Consider the following 20,696-nt stretch of genomic DNA (forward strand, 5'->3'; position numbering starts at 1 on the left):
CTGATGAATGATCGAGTGTTCGGCAACTTTTTAGAGAGGGTTTACGCCAATGTAGCGATTGATCATACCGATCCAGCTACACCTGCCGTGAATATGCGGTGAAGTGCAATTGGGTTTAGTGCCTGGTGGACCTCCCGTTGCACATTCTAACAAAGTGCTCTACCGCCTGCAGCCAGCTAAAATGTAGGGGACTCTTTTAGTCTTTTTAGTGGGTCAATATGTCTCGGTTGGCTGGGTGAAGCGTCGTGTGGCCAAGGCTGCGATAAGAGGCTTATCGGACTGGCTAGCGGCCAATGGGTGGGGTTCTGCAAGAAATCCCCCAAAATTTTCTGGGCAGAAAAAAAGTTCGAGGCAACGGGAAGAGCTCTCTCTCACTTCTTTTGTCCGCCTCTCGTACTTCTTCTGCTTCAGCGAAGAAATTTAACCAAAAAAAATCTCTACCTCCCCTAGAGATTGCCTTGATCATTCCGCACTCAGTTGAAGACTACGGCTGATCAATTCTTCACTCTTTCCATCCCCTCTACCATCCCGTTCGTACCGACAAAAACACCAATCACAATGTCGCCGCTGCAGCCTGTTGCCCTCTTCGGGCTCGAGGTCCCTCCCGGCGAGGTTATGATCCCCGTCCAGCAGGATTTCCCTGCCACTGTAAGTTCATCCTCTCCCATTGAATCTGGAATGATCATACCACTGTTTGGCCCTTTGTTTCCTTTCAGCTTTTGGTCGCATACAAGAAATGATGGCTGCTAACTCAACTTCCAGATCCGCATCACCATGGCGGCCATCGACCCCACTGAGGAGGTCGAGGAGGACTCCGAGGTCCCTCGTCTTCCCCGTTCTACCCTTAAGCTCATCAAGCAGCGCATTGGCGACATTGACGAGGACGAGGATGAGGACGACGAGTACCTTCGCGACCTGCTCCTCGGCGCCGAGGACGACGATGATTCTGACGAGGAGGAGGAGTCCGACGAGGAGGCAAATGGCGGCCCCAGCGACCCCTCCAAGTCCAAGAAGGCCCGTCGTGCCGCGGCCCTCAAGAAGCTGATGGAGGCCACTCAGGATGAGGACTCCGATGAGGAGATGGACGATGATGAGAAGCCCAAGGCCAATGGCGTCAAGGCTGGCAAGGGCAAGGAGAAGGCCCTCGAGGAGGAGGATGACGATGAGGAGGAGGACTCTGAGGAGTACTCTGATGACGAGGATGACCTGCCCCTCGACAACCTCGAGCAGTTCGTCGTCTGCACTCTGGATACCGAGCGAGTAAGTATTCGATCTCGTCGACTATCTAGGAGTATACCTACTTACGCGATGAATTAGAACTTCCAGCAGCCTCTTGAGGTTACCATCAACGAGGGCGAGCACGCCTTCTTCATTGTCTCTGGCACTCACACTATTCACCTCACTGGTAACTACGTCATTGACGAGGATGCCGCCTCTGATAGCGAGGAGGACAGCGACGACGAGGACTACGATTTGCCGCCCGAGCTTGAGGATCTCGTTGGTGATGAGTCCGAGTCCGAGGATGAGCTCGATGACATTGACGAGATTTCCCGCGTGAAGGAGATTGACACTGACGAGGAGGAGGCTCCCAAGCTAGTGGAGGCCAAGAAGGGCAAGAACAAGCGCAAGGCTTCAGAGGATGCTGATGGTCTCGACGAGCTCATCGCCAAGGAGTCCAAGACTGAGGAGCCCAAGTTGAGCAAGAAGCAAGCCAAGAAGCTCAAGAACAACGAGGGCAAGCCTGTCGAGGTCGAGAAGGAGGCTGCTAAGGACACCCCTACCAAGGCAGACAAGAAGGTACAATTTGCAAAGAATCTAGAGCAAGGTCCCACTGGCTCGGCTGCTGAGAAAGCTAAGCAGGGCGACAAGAAGGCTGGCCTAGGTGTCAAGGTCGTTCAAGGCGTGACCGTTGACGACCGAAAGCTCGGCAGCGGCCGCACTGTCAAGTCCGGTGACCGCGTCGGTATGCGCTACATTGGCAAGCTCGAGAACGGCAAGGTTTTCGACTGTAAGTGTGCCTTCTATCACATCTCTCACTGGATTTCTAGCTAATTTTCTGAAGCGAACAAGAAGGGTGCCCCGTTCAGCTTCCGAATTGGAAAGGGTGAGGTTATCAAGGGTTGGGATATCGGCATTGCTGGTATGTCTGTTGGTGGTGAACGACGATTGACCATCCCGGCACACCTCGCCTACGGCAGCAAGGGTGTCCCCGGCATCCCGGCGAACAGCACCCTCATCTTCGACGTCAAGCTTCTGGAGATCAAATAAGCGCATCCCGATGGATGATGTCCTGTCTGATCATACCTTAAAGCTTGTTTGAAGGGCCTGCGGGTGGATCCGTGTCGACATTTCCATCTTCGTTTGAAGTCGAAACCTTGACACTATCTCTGTATTCTACACTCTCGCTGGGCATATTCCTCCGCCCGGTATTGTGGTTTGGCGATATAATGCCCGTAGGAGTCTTAATCTCACTGTGACGATTTCCTATCTCGACGCCGCGATGGAGTCTTCTGACCTGCGCGCAGTCTGCGAGGATCCGGTCACAACATCAGACGCGGGAAGCAGGCTTGTAGATGGGATGACGAGGTCTGCATTGCATGGTTGGCGTATAAAAAGCAAGAGGGTTGTTTTGGCTGGTTTTTTCTCTCTCGATATTTCCTTTTCACACGACTCTTTCTTGGCTGTACAGCAGCCGTGTGTAGGTAGTAACGGATACTCCTTCCCAATGAAGTCAATATTCTCACTTAATTTGCACCTTCCTGATCTCGCTGTCTCTATGCTATATGCGTCCAGGCGAAGAAGGAACGATGCGTCCAAAGAAAGCCCAGTTCCTTTTCGTCACACACAATCCCCGATTTGGCCACCTCACCACAACTGTGATCTCTCGTGTCGTCTTCTAATCACGGCCTTTGGGTGCCTTGCATGTCTAATATCGTCACTCATTAATAGCATTCGTATCAAGCTTCATACTGGCCCTGGTCGCTCGCGCTGGAGTAACATACGCCATATCGGCCCACGATGAAGCGAGCACTGTCAGTTGAGGAGAGCCTTCCGACCTACTTCGACGTATCGCCTGGCCAGGGCTACATCACGAGCCTGTCTCAAATCGACATCTCCCGATTGACTGGCGATCGCTCTCCTCCATCCAAAGTGCGGCGCAAGGGTTCCAGAGTCTGGACAATCATTCAGCGGCTGAGAAGCAGTGCTTTTGGTCAGGCGTCTGATCTCTTAGATTGTTGTCTACCCGCGGCTAATTATCTTGAAGAGACAAGCATCTCGGTCCCAGCAAACCAGAATCCAAGTCCGACACCGCCGCGTACACCGAAAGGGAGATTTGCCTTGTGTAGCGGATTCGGTAAAATTTCGTCGTCATTCTTTCATATCCCTTCGGCACCGACGATAGTCCACCGGAGTACTGCGAAAGGACGGCCATCTCTTCCATCCTAGGAGATGACGATGGGAAATCCTCCTTTCACCATGGACCTGTCTTCCAATTCAAACACGTTTTCCAGTCCAGACAACAGTGGCAACTCCTCTAAACCGGCTGAGTCGACGGCTGAGACCTCTTTGGACTCGAAGTTCTCGTCAAGCAAGGACAACCACTCTTCCGAGAAAAGGGGGTCCCAGAGCAGACGCCGAAACCAAGCCAACGGATCCAGCCCGGATGGAATTCTCGGAACCATCGAAGAGCTTGGCCCTGAATGCCAAGTCACTCCGACCATCGCGACTGTTGAGAAAGCAGCTGCCGCCAAGATATACCTGGAGACCTTCTACAATGAGGCCATGTCTAAGCCTAGTCCTCGTTCTTTGCGGCGCCATCTGCTCGGGAGCGACTTATACCAGATAAGTGATGACCTCAGTCCAACCGAACGGGACAACATCCTGCAAGCATTCTATCAGCAAGAATCAGAGCATTTGCGACGAACTCGAGCGATGAAAATCTGCAGCATTCGGGCACGCTACCCATGGAGGACTACAAGAAATTCTGCCTGTGAAGATTACGATGTTGTCAAGATTCTCGGGAAAGGAAGCTTTAGTGTAGTGCGCCTTGTACGAGAGAAAGCAATACGAGGGGAACACCCCTCCCAAAAGCAAGTCTACGCCATGAAGGTCATCCGCAAATCAGACATGCTTCGAAGTTGCCAAGAGGGTCATCTGAGAGCCGAGAGAGACTTTCTGGTTGCTTCCGAAGGATCCAGATGGTAGGTCTGATGCTCTAAGTTCGCTCAGGATTTACTAACAGCCTGCCAGGGTCGTACCCCTAATTGCAAGCTTCCAAGACATTTCGAATCTGTACCTAGTGATGGAGTACATGCCTGGCGGGGATTTCCTTGGACTTCTAATTCGAGAAAATATTTTGCATGAGAGCGTCGCACGCTTCTATATTGCCGAAATGATCATTTGCATAGAAGAGGCGCACGCTCTCAAGTGTATCCATCGAGACATCAAGCCAGACAATTTCCTGATTTCAGCTACGGGACATCTGAAGATATCAGATTTCGGACTTGCCTTTGACGGTCACTGGTCTCACGATACATCTTACTATAGCGCTCACCGATATTCCCTGGTACACAAACTAAAACTTCATGTCGAGGGCGACGACACGGACAAGCGCGACGCAAAGAGCTTGTCAGCCTCGGTGAAGTGGATAACCAACATTCGGGCCGTTATAGAGAGGCATGACAAAAAGGATCTTTCTGATGGCGAGCCATTGCTGAATTGGCGCAATCGTTGTGGAACTCGTACAGCTGCAACTTCTGTCGTAGGTACAAGTCAATATATGGCCCCTGAGGTAGTACAAGGGAAGCCATATGACGGCCGCTGTGATTAGTGGAGCATCGGTGTCATTCTCTATGAATGTCTCTATGGCCACACCCCCTTTCTAGCTGATGAAGGGCGGCACCAGACGAAGCAGAACATTCTGGTAAGTTTCACCCTGGCAACTTCTAGCAACTTTCGGGGCTGATACATGGGTTAGAATCATCAAGTCACTTTTGGTTTCCCATCCCGCCCGGCAGTCTCACACAGATGCCAAAATCTCATTGCCTCACTTATTCAAGACAAGGAGGAGCGACTCTGTTCCAGACGTTATCACTTCAAGGACATGCAGCAAACATCGCGCATAGTCAATAGCAGCCACATCGGGAAGGAGTTTTCGGGAAGATATGTGTTTCCATATGATGCTGAGGACATCAAGGCACATAAATGGTTCAAAGGAATCCCTTGGGAGCACCTCCATGAGCTCCAACCACCCTTCGTGCCACAGATCCGCTCGATTGATGACACTCAGTATTTTGAAGAAGAGGAGCCGATCAGTGACTGGTCTGATTCCGAATCCGAGAGTACTGAGTCGAATGTAGTGGAGTCTTCCTCTTTACCAAATGGCCACAGTGCCAACGCCTCGTTCAGCGGATCTCTCGCTGTTGGACGACAGGCAACTCCTGGAAGTGAGAAGAAGCGTCTTCGTGACGCCGAGATAGAGGAGGCATTAGGGGGCTTCAGAGGCAGTCTCCAAAATTTGGCAAAGGCATAGATCGCCACGCCGTACGACACTATCCGCCTACGCAACATTGATGGCAGAATTGATGCAGATCCGGCTCTGGACGACAACGAACGTGATATTTTGAAACAGATTGTTCGGGTCTATGGCAAGAAGGAGCGAAAGCGACCAAGGGACCGACTACTGCGGGACGTAAACACCAAGGACGTAGCGATGGATGTAAGAAAATCGAATGCCTTCCTGGGGTATACTTGGCGTCGCATGTCGCGCCCGCAGGGTTTCTATGATAGGGGAAGCGTACATAGAGTCGGCGCGGATATGGCAGCCCTGAGAGCGTTGCACCGGCACCGATTGAGTGTCAATTGAGATCGAAGCATGAAAAGGTCTGGAATATAAGGTGCCAAGAGAAAAACAATAAGAGGCTGAGAATAGCGGCGTTAAGGATGCGAAAAGAAGGTTTGGACGGAGCTCATTAGTAGCAATAGACAGTATGAGCCTATCAAAGCATTTTACACACTCAACATCTTTGACCTAGAGACCACAGGGGTGATTTTTGTCTTCTAATTACTATCCATGTTGGTGCTGTTCTACCAGCCCTTTTCATCCTCGTCTTGCGCTAGTGGAGGGCTGCCTGAAGCTGTGGCTTTCGCATTTATTATCTCCCACTCGAACTCCTTCAATGCTCTCAGCTCAGAATTGACGAAGAGCAACGAGATCAGCCCATCTACCGTCCCCGCTGTCAGTCCGAGACTACACAGCACCATCAGTATGAAGGCCACGAAGTTTCTCGGGCTGAACCACACGCCCACGTAGCATGCAATCGTGATGCCAACCCATGCGAAGAAGTGCAGCCCGCGCCACTTGCGTTGTTTCTTCTCGCGGGCGACGTACTTGTGAATCATGGCCAGGATCTCGTCGTATGTTGATCCGGGAAGGAAGTCATCTTCCCTCGACTGGGCGGCTGCTAGCTGCTCATCGAAGGTCCTTGACCCGCGGAATGTGGACGCAGTAGGAGAGACGAGATATGTCCCATCGCGCACGGCGGCGTCCTCTTCGTCCTCGGCTCCCCTGCCGCCACCGACGGTGCCGCGCCGCGGCCGCCGCTGATGCATCTGGTGGAAGACCAGCGTCGCCTCGACGGAGAAGTGGTCGCTGAGGCTACACTGCAGCGTCGGGTGGCGGTCCGTCATGCCCACGCGCGCATCGGCCACCACCCAGCCGCCGCCCAGCGCGGCCACGTCGCCCGTCCCGGCGAAGACGTAGTCGAGGCGCTTGCCGCGGCGGTCGATGCTGTCGGGGGGCACGGTGCACGGCGGGCGCCCCGGGCCGAGCAGCCTCTGCTGCTTCTTGGTCCAGCGCCACGTGTTGTACACCGAGTCGGAGGTGACGCCGTTCTCGCGGACGTTGAAGTCGGCCGTGGGGATGGGCCGCCGGCGCGCCTGCTCGGGCCGGTCCTCGGCGGCGCCGACGCTCGAGTCCGGGTGCAGCACGCGCCAGACGTCGCGGACGGGCGCGTGCGTCGTGACGAGGCGGTGCGCGAGCGACAGGGGCTTCATGTTGAAGTCGCCTGCCGCCAGCACCAGGTGCCCGCGCTCGGCGGCGCCGCGGATGAGCTTGGCCATCTCCCAGGCCTGTGCGGTCCGGTGCACGACGTAGCTGTCGTTGGGCTCCTTCTCGTAGGGGGCATGAGTCTGCAATGTCGTGTTAGTCTCATCCCCGGCTGCCCGTGACTGGGTAGACTACACTCACGTGCGTGTTGAACACCTCAATGACATGCTTTGGCCCGGGACCGAACCTGATCTTTGCGCAAGCCACGCCCTTGCCGACGAACCAGTCGCCGCGGAAGAAGGCCGTGGGCCGGCCGTTGAGCGGGTAGCGGAACATGGTGCTCTCCTCAATGGGCCAGCGGGAGAGGATGGCCAGGCCGCCGCCAAAGGCGCCGCTGAAGTAGAACTTGCCATATGGCAAGATGAGGCGAGTCTGGCGCCGGATGGCCTGGTAGTCCTCCTGCGTCCAACACTCTTGCAGGGCGACGACGTGCGGCACTGGCTGTGCAGAAGCCAGCTGCCGCCCGATCTCGATCAGGCGCTCATGTCGGAGCTTGGAGAGGTACTTGAGGCCCCAGCAGTTGAGGGTGATGATGTTGATCTCGGTGGGCAGTTCCTCCATTACGAGCTGTGCTTTGTTTCGCCGAGATCGGAAACAGATTGCAGAAGCTCTTCAGCTGACGTTGTAAAGATCACCGGAGGTTCCGAGGTGAGCGAAGACGAGGAGATCGATCTCACTTGAGACCTCAAACTAAGCAGACTGACGAAGAAAGATTGAGAGTGGGATATCAGGACAGTTGTTTTGGTTGTTATATAGAAAAAGACATTATGCCTGTGCCAATGAGCATCATAACGCAGCATAACAGGAAGCCTGCACCGCCGGAGGTCTTGCTTCCTTTGTTTGGCCTCCGCGATGTTTGGAGTTCTTGCAGGTCAGGTTCAGGGATGTCTGCATGAAAGTCTGGTTTCGCTCAGACGTTCTGCGGAGACGTCACAACGCCCCTCGAATCTACCACGCCCTAGGTGACTCTTAGCTGTCTTAGCGCTGTGGCCGGGCAGGCCCTCAGACGCTCAGGCACTTGAATTGACCAATCGGTACCTGAGCCCCTCCCGAGCACGCGCCGCTCCCACTGCTCATCCCTAGCCAAAATTTCGAACCCCATCGCTAGTCTTCAGCCTCGTCATTGGCCCGCACACCGTCTACGCCTTGCCTTCTACTTGTCCTGCCTTGCCAGACAGCTTCCTGACGCTGATATCCGCCGCTCACCTGAATTATCTGAGCCCAGCTATTCCACCTTGTGGACACTGAGAGGAACACAGCGGCAGAGCAGGGTCCTGGAGAGTCGCCATGGCAAGCAGCGCAACCCCTGCCGCTGACGCGCCTGCGCCCAAGCGCCGGAGGGTGAACGATGGCAGCGCTGCTTCTTCACCAGGTTACAGCTCCCCAGACGACGACGAGGGTGACAATTCGGATCGCCGCAACTATCCGAGTGGCAAGGCTCACACACGCAGTCTGTCAATACGCAGGGGACGCCCACCAAGTCGGTCGCGCAGTAGGAGCGGTAGCCAAGAGGGCGACAAAGATGAGAAGCGCTACTATTCGAGCTCGCAATCGCGATCGCGCTCTCCACGGTCACGATCAAGATCTAGGTCACGCTCTGGATCGGGTTCTCGAAGCAGAACGCACTCAAGGTCGAGAACGCCGTCGGATTCACGCTCCAGATCCAGGTCCCGGTCTCGATCGTCCTCCACTTCACGCCGCCGCGATACTCCCCGAGGATCAAGCTCCCGATCGCCTACCCCTCGCCGAAAGGGTCCAGCTCGCCCCAACTACCGCAAACGACTGCAGATGAGAGGACATGAGAAGCCTATATCTCAAGTGCGCATATCTCCGGACGGACGCTGGATTGCCTCCGCGTCGGCAGACGGCACCGCCAGGGTCTGGGATGCGGCAACCGGCGCTCACATGGACACGTTGGTAGGCCACATGGCCGGCGTGTCCTGCCTGGCGTGGAGTCCGGACAGCGGTACCCTTGCGACGGGGAGTGACGACAAGGCAATCAGGCTATGGGATCGAGTGACTGCCAACCCGGCGCATGCGGTCGAGACCGGCGATGCTGCGCGGGGCCGCGTGAGGAGAGACGGTGGCGCCACGGGACGGGGCGGAGGAGGGCGGCGTCCGCTGGTGGGTCACCACAACTACGTCTACTGCTTAGCTTTCTCCCCAAAAGGCAACATACTGGCCAGTGGGAGCTACGACGAGGCCGTGTTCCTGTGGGATGTGCGTGCGGGGCGCCTAATGCGCAGCTTGCCCGCCCACAGTGACCCGGTCAGCGGTATTGACTTCTGTCGGGACGGGACGCTGGTGGCGAGCTGCTCGACAGATGGGTTGATGTAAGTTGTCGCCTCACCATCTCTATACCGTCTCCCCCTAAATTATATAACTAACGGCAATACAGCCGCATCTGGGACACCTCCACGGGCCAATGCCTGCGCACCCTCGTGCACGAAGACAACCCGGCCGTGACTTCGGTCTGCTTCTCGCCCAACGGCCGCTTCGTGCTGGCCTTCTATCTGGACTCGTGCATCCGCATGTGGGACTTTGTCAGCATGCCCTCGACTGTCAAGAAGACGTACCAGGGCCACGCCAACGACGGCTTCAGCGTCGGCGGCGGGTTCGGGACCCTCGAGGACGACGAGTCCGGGCAGACGTCCTCGTTCATCGCGTCCGCCAGCGAGGACGGCGCCGTGGTCCTGTGGGACGCCAAGACCAAGGAGGTCGTGCAGCGCATCGACGGTGCACACGACGGGGTCTGCTTCTGGGTTGACGTCCATGGCGACTCGATGGTGAGCTGTGGGCAAGACGGGCGCATAGTCGTGTATAAACATCATGGGAGGAAAGGGGACCGGCCGGCGGTGAATGGGCACAGTAAGGCTAACGGCGGTGCGTACCCTGCCAACGACCCGGACGAGGAGAATGGGCAGGAAAACGGACTGCCGGAAGAGATGGACATCTCAACAGACATCGAGTGAGCATAGATACGACAAGTTCGTTGGGGAGAGAGATTACGATCTTCTGTCCATGACTACGATATGACGAATATGAGGATACTCACGGGACGGATACGGAACACTAATCATAGCGACGGCGGCGCTGGGTAAAAAAAGAAAGCACGAGCCCAATAAAACAATTAATGCATGATCCTCATATTTGGGTTGTGTAATCGTGCTCGTAGCGTGATGTCTATCAAATTCGTACACAACTTCTATCAATAATAGCTCAAAAACCGCCTTCAAGAGCTGGCTGAGTATGCCCTGGTGCGCTGGACTGCTTCCTATGATTTGGTATAGTCATGCTGGTACAACATCTCCCAATTCATCCAACCCGAATGGGCCTGTTAACTCCGGTGTCGTCTAGATCGTCTCCCATCCACCATTGTTGATATCCGCCTCCAGCTTCCTGCTGATGAAGCTCGGAACCCCATGACTTAGCCACATGTTGCGCAGCATGCTGTCGTAGCGCTTCTGGTTGAGATATAGTTGGCGCCCGTGACGTAGTCCCATGTCCATCTCGCCGTACTTATCGATGTATGGCGCGTTGCTCCACGACCCTGAGGTGCGGTGCAAATAGAACGCGGCACACTTGCGAATATTGATGAACATGCCGACGTTCTTCTGGCATCTGCGTGAAAGAAAATAAATTAGTACACTGTCGCAGCTTTTCAGTTGCACCTGCCTTGTCACTTACACTCTCATGTGCTGCTGCGCCCCACCGATTCGCCTAGAAGACCGGCCTCGAGAGCGCGGCTCCTCCGCGAGACAGCAGATGCCCTGACCACAGAAGACGTCTCCGCAGAGAAGACATATCATCGGATCTGAAATATCCTTGCCAGTTGTTGGGCAGCGTCGACGTGTGCATTCCTCGATGAGATAGTCGTAGTTCTTAGGTAAGCCTACCAGCTCGAAGATGCCTGGGTGGCTGACAAGCGCGGAGGCCGGCGGGAAGTCATGCTTCTGCTTGCCAACGATCTCATGTTTGATCCAACCGTCGACTAGCCCGTGTGTGCTTGAAGGCCATCCATAATTGCTCCCAAAAGATGTTAGTGAGGTGCACATCTCATCAAAAGATGGCACACGCAGGGTCTCCGTGAGTCGCTCTAATTCGTCTTGTTCTGGGTTGGGAGAGATATGGCTGTTGAAGTCTACGCCGTACTTGACATAAAGAAGGACCACAGACTTTCGCAAGAACGCCAGAGCATATTTCTTGACAAGGTTATAGTACCCTTGCAGTGACTCGAAACCGGGCTGATCGAAGCCCTTGTTGTCGCCATGAGGTTGCCACGAACCATTGAACTGAGCCACATTGTTCATGTCAATGGTGGCAATGGATAGACAGAATTCGGCGAAGTTGTTCAATGCAGGATCGGCGTTTTGGCGGTTAATGAAATGTGGAATCCACTGGGCAGCGGGCTGATTGCGTCCCATGTGATACACGACCTTCACAATCTCTGCTAGATAGCAAAGCCGTAACAGGTTCGGGATCTCGATACCATGAGCTTGTGAAACACCAAATACGCTTTCACACAGGAAGACGAAAGGGTCAAGACTCAGAAGTGGCTTGTACGCCTCCACAGGGCGGCGAGCGTTATCGGTCTCCTTACCAAAGTATTGACCGATAAAAAGTTGGCAATGTTGGCGTTCACTGTCCCGTCGAAACTCGGTACTAATTCGATTATCGCCACCGTACTTCTGGCCACCGATAGCAATGTACGATTCGACGGTTTCAGCGAGAATCCGGAGATGTGTCAACACCTGTTCAGGAATCTTCTCCAATAGCGTGGAGCCGTATTCAGAATCGATGCCACGCTGCTGAATCTCGACAGCTGATATGGAAAAGCCCACAGCGTGAGCTAATACATCGCTGTGGCTCAGATCGTTCTCATTCTCGTCCTGCTCATGTATATGACTGCTCACTAGCTCATTCTTCTTCACGGTGTCCCTGAGACGGCGATAGACCGTCACGAGCTCCGTCATAGAATTGCTTCCATCAGCTGGCACTGAACCGGATCGTCCACTAGAGTCTGGAGTCGAGATACCGCCAAAGCTGTCACTGAACGGGGTACCACTTGATCGGGACGGCGATGCAGAACCCCAAGCCTCAGCTACTAGTTGGGATGCCTTCTCTGCCAGATTCGGAAGCAAACTAGATTTCGTATGTCTAGCGAAGACGATTTGTGAGGTTTTGTCGGCAGGACTCTCATTGCCGAGAGCATAAGCTGCTTGGGTTATCTCTTCATCTAAGAAACTTGCGAACGCATCATCTGAGTTGAGTACACCAGGATATGACTCTTCGCGACCCTTCCAGATGATTGGCAAGAATGCATTGCCAAGAGCCTTACACAGCGGACACACGAACTCCTGACGCTCTGTAAATTCGGGGTGGTGGCGAGCAATTTGCTGCTTGTGTCGTTGGATTGTCGCTTCGAAATAGATCTCGAAGCAGCTGTAATGCATTATGTGACCACAGCCAATGGAAACTGGGCCGGGTCTAATGCATTTGTAAGGAAATCCCTTGCCAATTGTTTGTCGTTCTGCCTCAAACGTTTCGCCTGCGGCGTTGACTTTTTGAACTATCTTACGATTCTCATGGGCAATACCAAAAGGCCTGATGTTTTCAGCTGATCGATCGAGGTTTCTGGGGGTATTAGCCGCCTCGCGAACGAAGTCAGGATCCTGGAAATCTGTCTGGCGTAATATTCGACTCTCTCTAAGAAATGCGAATGTGCCATAGAGCCGGCGGTCATCGGTATCTTCCTGACAAAGAATGCAGGTTCCAGTCGGGTATTTCCAAAAGTTCTTCTTCTCTTCGGGCTCTGGAAGCTCGTCTTCCTCGAGATCATCAACATCGCCCCAGTCTATGTCAACTTGGTTGGCCATGAAGCTTTTCTGTTGTTGCTGGAACTGCGCCATTACCCTGGCTTGGCGGTCTAGAGCTGCTCTCTTCTTTCTCTCACGTTCCTCATCCGCATTCGCAGCGTTCGCTGGAGATGCGGTACTGATGCGGTCCACTGGCACACCAAGTCGCATGTAGGCAGCTTCAAAGTCGCGGGGGCGTTTTTGGCGCATTCTCTTCAGGATGAGTGCAATCTTTGGATGGCATGTCTTGAGATTCTCCTTCGTTGACATCATGTCAAGAAGAGCCACAATGGTCTTTGCTCCTGGCGCTTCAGGCATGAAGTTGCTCCTTGCTATTTGTGTGAGCGCAAGGTGGATGAATGATGGCTGAGATGGATCTTCTTCGCGTGCTTTATCCTCTGTAATTGCGATCAGAAGAAGGTGGAGCACTACCTGGAGGAAGGTCTCCACCCGCGTGAAGGGGACATTGGGCGTAAGTCGTTGTGAGACAAGGGGGTAGAGGAGCGAGTAGTAGATTATTTGGGCAAACATGCCCGTGTTAGTGAAATCCGCCAAACCAGTGAACACACCGGCTGGAATCGGACGGAGTTTGGGCTCATACACAATGTCTTCAACCGGTTTGCCGGTCTTCTTTGCCATCCACTTTCGATAGGCCATTTCGGACTCTTCTCGTTGATTCTTGTTGTAATGGGCAATGTAGGGGTCGACGTCTTCGATGTACTGTGGCTTCAACTCGAATGTACCGATATCAGAAATTCCTTCAGGAGCTTTGAAGGTTGACATCTCATCCAGCACCCGATGAAACTCTTCCTGCTCCTGGAATTTATCCGGTAGCTTATTGCAAATTTCGGAGAACGAAAGAGGTTTGAAGCAGAGTACATGAGTAATATCCCGGCGCATAGCTAGTATCTGGCCATCGGGCTCGTCTTCAGTTCGGATGAGTGAAGCTCTGTCGCTTAACAACACAATGAGGAGATGTATCATGTCCTCAATGACATCGAGATGTTGGGCGTCATCTTGAGCCGTCGACTTCTGTTCAAAGAAACCCTTGACCCATTTCTCCATGCCAAATCGGTCGATAACCGAGGCGAGGACTCGGCTAGGATCACAAATAACCAACGCGGTTTGCAGCAGCAGAATGTCCCTATGATGTGAGACGTCTCTCTGCATAACACCACGATATGTTCCTGCCTGATGTCGTAAGCTCATGCCATTGCGAACCCACATTCCCGCGCGCATCTGGGCGAGCCATGCGCACACACGAAGAGGATAGTCAAATGCTGCCATAAGATAGTCTTCAGGGGTATAGTCGCGCCTGGGCATTATCTTTCGTCCCATCGAGTGTGGCTTCATCTTAAGCTCTTGTGTCGTGAAACTTAGGAGAGCGCGTAACTGTTCCCTTGTCATCGACTTCCCACACTCGATGAGCCAAGATAGCGTGTAATGGAGTGCATGGTGGAAACTAATTGGTTGCTCTTCCACCACGAATTTTACAACTTCATACTTAGATGAACCGCCGTCAAATTCAAAATCAGCAAGGGTCTTGAACCGTACTTCGTCTTTGATTTCAGCTTGGCTAAAGCGTGACCGCTCAGCACCAATCGAATTCATAATAACACTCTTTGCAGCGAGCCGAATGGCTCGAGAAACACAAAGTGAGTCCTGATCCTTGAGATTGCTGAATGACTGGGAGAATTGACGACATAGACGATTTATCTCGCGAGTAATTAATGAGGCACTTATCCAAGTGTCGGTCTCGTACTCGACATGTTCGCCAATGGCGCGCACATTGGGACATATGCCCTGATGAAGCTTCACCAAGTCGAGGAACTGCATTGTGTATCTCTCCTCCGTTCGGAGGCGCTCTTGAACGTGAGGCGACCCGAAGAGATACTTCAGGTCCTGGAAGAAGTGGTACATGCGCCGATTGGTAACAGAGCCGGTGTCGAATGCAAGCACCGCTGTTGATGACACATCCCAGGGATGTCCAACTTGTCGCGTTGTCAGGAAGGTATATAGAATGGCCATTAGATTCGTTAAGAAGTTGCCCCTTTCCACAACCTCAGCAGTAATAGACGGCGTAGTAAGCATTTGTAAGGAGATGTTGATAATAGAGTGGTCGGGCTCGCGGTCGGCGATAAGATAGAGCTGGGCTAATGTTGTGTACAAGGCAGCAAAACGCAGCCCAAGTACACGTTTAAACTCAGGAATAGAGACAACGGTGGAGATGTACAGCGAACGAAGATCGTTGCGGACCTTCTTCCACATTCGTAGGTCGAAGAGAATCATCCAGTCAAGACGAACTCTTTGGAACAGATCCTCTGACGGCGGCACATTCTCTCGTTCCATGTAGGCTGCAGGAGATCCAAGCCAATATCGGCCTGGTTTTGGGGGTGACGACTTCTCATCTTGTGCCACGCCTGGCGTCTTGGGTATCTCGAGGTTTGCCTTAGCATAAACGGTTGGCGCTATTAAAGGTTCCGCGGTATCGGAATCGGAAGGTGTGAGATCACGATCACGCATATTCCGGCGGGGGGCTGCTGGTGGAGGAGGTGGAGGAGGGAGATAGCCCGCCATGGTTGCCTCGTCTTCTTCGAGCGCTGTGTCAGGGCCACCTTGTCTCCAGTCAGACATGTTCACGTCTCCAGCCACATCAGCCCGAGCGTCCACCATCATGACATCGTCGTCATCTTCGTCCTCGTCTATCTCCCCACTTGACGGAGTCCTGTTGCCACCTTCCATGTCTGCGTCATCGTCGTCGCTATCGTCGACGACCTCCACAGTTTGAGCAGCAACCCTAGCCTGTGCAAGAATTCTCATGTGTGCAAGGGTGACTATTTCTCTGTCATCACGCTGTTCGAGAAGATCTTCATCATCGATACCGTTCTTCCCGACAATAGCATGGCTGGCTGGGCTACCCCTCCTCCAGGGTTTCAGGAGCTCTTGGCAGACTATTTGTCGTAGGATGAAGTGATCATGGCCAACACTGCACCCAGAGATGTCGCTAAGCCATTCAATCATCGAACCGCACATCTGCTCTCGGAACGTATCGCGAGACGAACGGATAGTAACGGTTACCCGGATTTGCTCCAAGATGTTGGCGACCTCCAGCAGCCTTTCTATGCTTTCATCGTATTTTAGAATGGTCCGGCCAATGGCATCAGTCTCATAAGCCCTCTCCAGACCTTCTCTCAGGGGTACACGACAAGCCCTTGCAACCTGATCTCGTACCTCGACGACGGTGTGTTTCTCGTCATTCCACAGCAAAATAGCATATTCTTCAGGGTCATCGTCGTTGTCAATCGGCCCATATGTTGAGGAGAGTCTAGACATCTTCTCATCTTGCTTGATAGACTCAGCCGTCTTCGTCTGTCGCAGTTGTTCGGGCGCGCAGGAAATGACATCGCACATGTAGTCGAGCACTCGGCCGATGGTCATTCTGATGCTCGTAACCAGGTCTTCTGGCAGTCCTGCTGCCTCCTTTCCCTTTCCTTTCGACTCCCCGTGTTCCCAGTGTGAGTGGATCGTGCAGAACATTGGGTTCTTCCACGCCTCCGGATCACCACAGTCGCAACAGCCACTGTTACCTATCGAGATGTTGATTCGGACCATGTGGCCGGTATGATCGGTCGCATCGAAGCATTTGCTGCAGAGGCAGCAGGTATCGTCGGTGCTGCATGTCCGGCACCCGTAGGAGGCTTCTCCGGCCTTGAAGATATGACCGCAGGCCTTACCGCGGGCGGCTTCTGTGTACTCGGCACCCTCAACCGCTCCTTGTGCCTCTTTGAGCTTCAGCACTTTCCCTTCCACAACCGGGCTACCATTCGGAAAGAACAGTCTCATGTATTCGGGCTTCCCTCCGGCGAGACACCAGAAGAGGCTGGTGAGGAGGTCCTGGGAGGCGGCTTCATTGTAGCGGTAGTGGTGCGTCGTGGGTAAAGCCCGCAGGAACTCGCAGAGCTGCTGCTCTTGACTCGACATGGTCGTGTCCATTCTGGCGACGCATCAAGTCATTCTCTATAGCCGTGAATCTTGTGGTATCATGGATGCGTTACCCAACGAGAGCTTCTGTGCTGATATTTCGTCCGGGCTTGCGTACGACGAGGTGCCTGGTATAATACAGGAGTTGGAGGTTGAGGTGGGGTTTCAGCAGGCGACCAAGGTGTGGCGTATGGCGGATGGCGGGGAGCTCTAGGTACCACAAGTTAGGCGACCAGGCCCAGTGACAGACAGCGGATGATGAGATCACTCAAATCTGAGTCAGTATTTAGTATCTTAGACATGGCGATGAGGCAAAGAGGCGCACTTTACCTCCTACAAGCAAGAATTGTGGCGGCTCGACCCATGGAATCTGGCAAGCAATTATTTACTCCATAGAATGGCCGAGGAACCGGCAGTCCGCGTTACTGAGACTCGCAAAGTTGACATTGAATTGGACCCTTGATAGGTCGTTAGGCAAGGCATTCGGGAGCGCCTAAGTTGGTGCAGCGGGACGCCAGGATTGCGGTAGATGGGCTACCTAGTTTTCCGCTACCCGCCGAGGACCCATGCATTGGTGCGTTCCGCCTATGGACACTTCTACCAGCCTGGGCTGAAAGCCAGGCCAACCCAGTGGGACAAGACAACTCATATCCGTGGTATAATGCCAGGCTCAGCCAGGATCTCATTTGGTCCTACATCGTGTGATTTGTATCTTGAGTGACAGATATTTAAGTCGTAGATGTAGCACGTCTCTTAGTAGGAGGCAGGGAAGCAGTGGCATTTCACATCATCCAAAGTCCTGGGCAAAGATGGAGTCAAGGCAGTTTCGCTATTTGTCCAGCTACACCTAGCTCTTGTCTATGCTGTACAGATACACATCGATACACTTTCTGCCCTGAACTGGGCCCTGGTGGTATTCCCATCATGTCTAAAAGACTATTCCTTACTCGTCATCCTCGGCGCTCTCGACGTACTTCGATCGGATGTCCTTCCATTGGCGCTGCAATCGTGTTAGCTAGACCGCGCTACCCGCGATGGCGATAGGTACTTACTCCTCGGTTGATATTGTCCCAGACTTTGTTCATGGAGGTGTTGTAGAACCTGGTATACCCGTCAGTAAATCCATCGGACTGCGAGTAGCAGAGCTCGGTAATCATAAACGCACATCTCGAATCCGAAGCCGGCAGCGAACACTACGCCGAGCATGGTGTAGTTGTTGCGGAAGAGAGCACTGCGGTCAATTGTTAGCTCGTCGGGGTCGTGGCGCGCATGCTCGGAGGCTGAACTTGCTTGTAGATGGGTCGTGATGCGGCGGCCTATAGATGAGCGATTAGCAAGAGCGCACCAATTGGGGGCTGAGACTGGGTTGTGCCATACCATTGTGACTGAATTTGCGACCTGAGGTCCTTCAAAGTGGCGGCGAAGAGTACGACGACGATGTGGTCTGGCAATGCGCGTTGGAGGCGGGTGGTTCGATGAAGGGTCGTGATGTTAAAGCAAAATTCGGGACCCCGAACTTCCTGCTTGACCCGACGGATTAGCTCGACGTTGATTGGCCAGAGCTGCCACCCCACTAACCAAACAGCCTCAGAAAGCTGCCTCCGAATTTAGTGTCAATAACCTCAGTTTACTTCAGCCTCGTCCACAACATTTGTTTTTCACAAATTCGACATCCGGCGTGGCGGAGTGCCGACGATTTCTCGTCCTAGCGACTTGGAGTTTGGGACACTCTTTTCTTTTCTTATACTGCTTTTTTCCTTCTCGAGCTGTGTGCAAGCTACCGGCGCTCACAAACCCCTCACCCACCTGGCTTTGCCTAGATATCCACCATGCCCTCCCAACCTAGTACTGCGGGTATTGTCACCGATGAGAATAGCGGCGAGCGTCACATTCCTGAATCTCTCAGATCGGACGGAACTACGAGAAAGGCAATCAAGATTCGCCCTGGCTACCGACCTCCGGAGGATGTTGAGGTCTACCGCAACCGAACCGCCGAGGGTTTTCGCAATCGCGGCAAGGGCGGCGTGATTGGCGCAGAGGGCTTGAAGGACGACAAGTCCGATCAATCCTCTGCTGCTGCCAACAAGAACGCCAAGCGACGGGAGGCACGCAAGAAGGCCAAAGCCGCAGGCGAGGCAGCTCCATCAGATACCACGGAGCCTGGTGCTGCCCAACCTGAGACGAAGCCCGAGGAGATCGACCCTGAGGCTGAGAGGGAAAAGAAGGCTCGCAATCTTAAGAAGAAACTCAAGCAAGCCAAAGAGCTCAAGGACAAGAAGGAGGGCGGGCAATCCTTGCTCCCCGAGCAAATCGCCAAGGTCATCAAGATCAATGAGCTCATTCGGGAGCTGGATGCCCTAGGCTTTGATGCAGAGGGCGAACCGAAGACCAAGTCTACCGAAACGGCCTCAGCCGAAAACGACGAGAGTGAACCCAAGGCACTCCCTTGATCCTCCGCTCAATGGAGGATTATCACCTCCTCTACAACAGCAAGACACCGAAATGTTGTGGGGCTCCCTAGACATATCGAGGACTTCCATGTGCTTTCTATCCTCCAAGCTCGCTCGCTTGAGGAAGAACGCTCCCCCACATCAGCTGCCACAGGAAGATGTTAGGGTGCCCGCTTTTTACCGTGATGCGCATGCGGCCGAAGGGAGTTGCCGTATTCCACGATATGGAATGAACCTTGAACCGGCTCAACCTCAAATCTAATCCTAGCTTAAGCTGTGCTCTTCGGCTTCAACATCAAGTCGCAGATATGTAGCCAACAGATTTGAATGTGTCATAATGGACACAATCTGACAACTCTACGGGCAGCTCCCATGTCGCCAGATGGCATCTCCAAATCTGGGGGCTTTCACTGCAATCCGTGATCATGGTTGATGTCATGGCTGAGAGCGGTACGAATGCTACTCGTCATTGTGCCCTGCATCACAATTGTGCAGTCATAGCTTCTCGCAGCTCTTTGACACCCGCAGCAAATTGCCGTTCCGACAAAAGATTGCTCTTGCAAGATTGTCCCTGAAATTGTGATTGCAATAGGAGACATGTTTTGGGAGTCAATTTTTCTGCTTCGATCATCTCGGATGACATGTGCCTAGTAGATGGGCCATCGATTGCTCTTCACTGCTGGAGAAGGAGCACATAGTCTAAATGTACAACTGTTTTAGCTTCGGCGTAAACTAAATAGACACAATATTGTAATTTGGTCCAAAATGTTGATGAAATTGATACAACTCTCTGCCTAAATCGTATCCCTCTACCCCTCATCTCATCCATGACACCAATCAGTCCACGCGCCAACTTATAACTTCACAAGAATCTCTACCTCTATATTTGCTGTTAGAGTACCGTCATCCTCATTTTACAAGCCCATGGAGAAAGTCCTCCACAATGTGGAGCTTCTCGAGCATATCCTCCTACGGGTTGATATTCGCACGCTGCTGACAGCTTGTACAGGGGTATGCTGCCTTTGGGGCAACTTAATCAAGACTTCGCCTTCACTACAAAAAAAAACTGTTCCTGGTGCCCGGCGATACTGCTTTCGTTAGCATGCTCCTCGGTTGCGACAGCTGCCTCCTCCCATACAAACACCCTGATACCAATAAAGCCCAAAATCCGCTCCTTTCCGAATTCCTCCCATGCCTGTTCTCTGCAAGACGTGATAGCCTTACAGGTACGGGGGAGAAGCTAGTGGATGTCATGGCGAGAGGTGACGCCCCTCTTGCAGGTTTCTCGTTGCGGGATACAGC

General features: G+C 53.3%; 5 protein-coding genes across 5 annotated transcripts; 3 read left to right on the forward strand and 2 right to left on the reverse strand.

Moving 5' to 3' along the window:
• Positions 1-558: 558 nt before the first annotated feature.
• Positions 559-2,268, forward strand: UCRPA7_2009 (putative fkbp-type peptidyl-prolyl protein; the record flags this gene model as incomplete). The annotated part of the gene is made up of 4 exons (XM_007914586.1): positions 559-648; positions 763-1,260; positions 1,318-2,008; positions 2,063-2,268. The coding sequence occupies 4 exons, from the start codon at positions 559-561 to the stop codon at positions 2,266-2,268; spliced, it is 1,485 nt and encodes a 494-aa protein (XP_007912777.1).
• Positions 2,269-6,087: 3,819 nt separating this feature from the next.
• On the reverse strand, positions 6,088-7,669 carry UCRPA7_2010 (putative inositol phosphosphingolipids phospholipase c protein; the record flags this gene model as incomplete). Its single annotated transcript, XM_007914587.1, has 2 exons — positions 6,088-7,191; positions 7,250-7,669. 2 exons carry the CDS (start codon positions 7,667-7,669, stop codon positions 6,088-6,090), a joined length of 1,524 nt encoding a protein of 507 aa, XP_007912778.1.
• Positions 7,670-9,013: 1,344 nt separating this feature from the next.
• On the forward strand, positions 9,014-10,080 carry UCRPA7_2011 (putative wd repeat containing protein 5 protein; the record flags this gene model as incomplete). The annotated part of the gene is made up of 2 exons (XM_007914588.1): positions 9,014-9,441; positions 9,507-10,080. 2 exons carry the CDS (start codon positions 9,014-9,016, stop codon positions 10,078-10,080), a joined length of 1,002 nt encoding a protein of 333 aa, XP_007912779.1.
• Positions 10,081-10,461: 381 nt separating this feature from the next.
• UCRPA7_2012 (putative e3 ubiquitin-protein ligase ubr1 protein) lies at positions 10,462-16,956 on the reverse strand (the record flags this gene model as incomplete). Its single annotated transcript, XM_007914589.1, has 2 exons — positions 10,462-10,729; positions 10,796-16,956. The coding sequence occupies 2 exons, from the start codon at positions 16,954-16,956 to the stop codon at positions 10,462-10,464; spliced, it is 6,429 nt and encodes a 2,142-aa protein (XP_007912780.1).
• A 1,817-nt stretch (positions 16,957-18,773) lies between these two features.
• Positions 18,774-19,394, forward strand: UCRPA7_2013 (putative rna binding protein; the record flags this gene model as incomplete). The annotated part of the gene is made up of 1 exon (XM_007914590.1): positions 18,774-19,394. The coding sequence occupies one exon, from the start codon at positions 18,774-18,776 to the stop codon at positions 19,392-19,394; it is 621 nt and encodes a 206-aa protein (XP_007912781.1).
• Positions 19,395-20,696: the final 1,302 nt, after the last annotated feature.

The sequence above is a fragment of the Phaeoacremonium minimum genome, assembly GCF_000392275.1.
Source record: "Phaeoacremonium minimum UCRPA7 unplaced genomic scaffold PA7_03_scaffold_146, whole genome shotgun sequence".
In the NCBI taxonomy this organism is placed as follows: Eukaryota; Fungi; Ascomycota; class Sordariomycetes; order Togniniales; family Togniniaceae; genus Phaeoacremonium; species Phaeoacremonium minimum.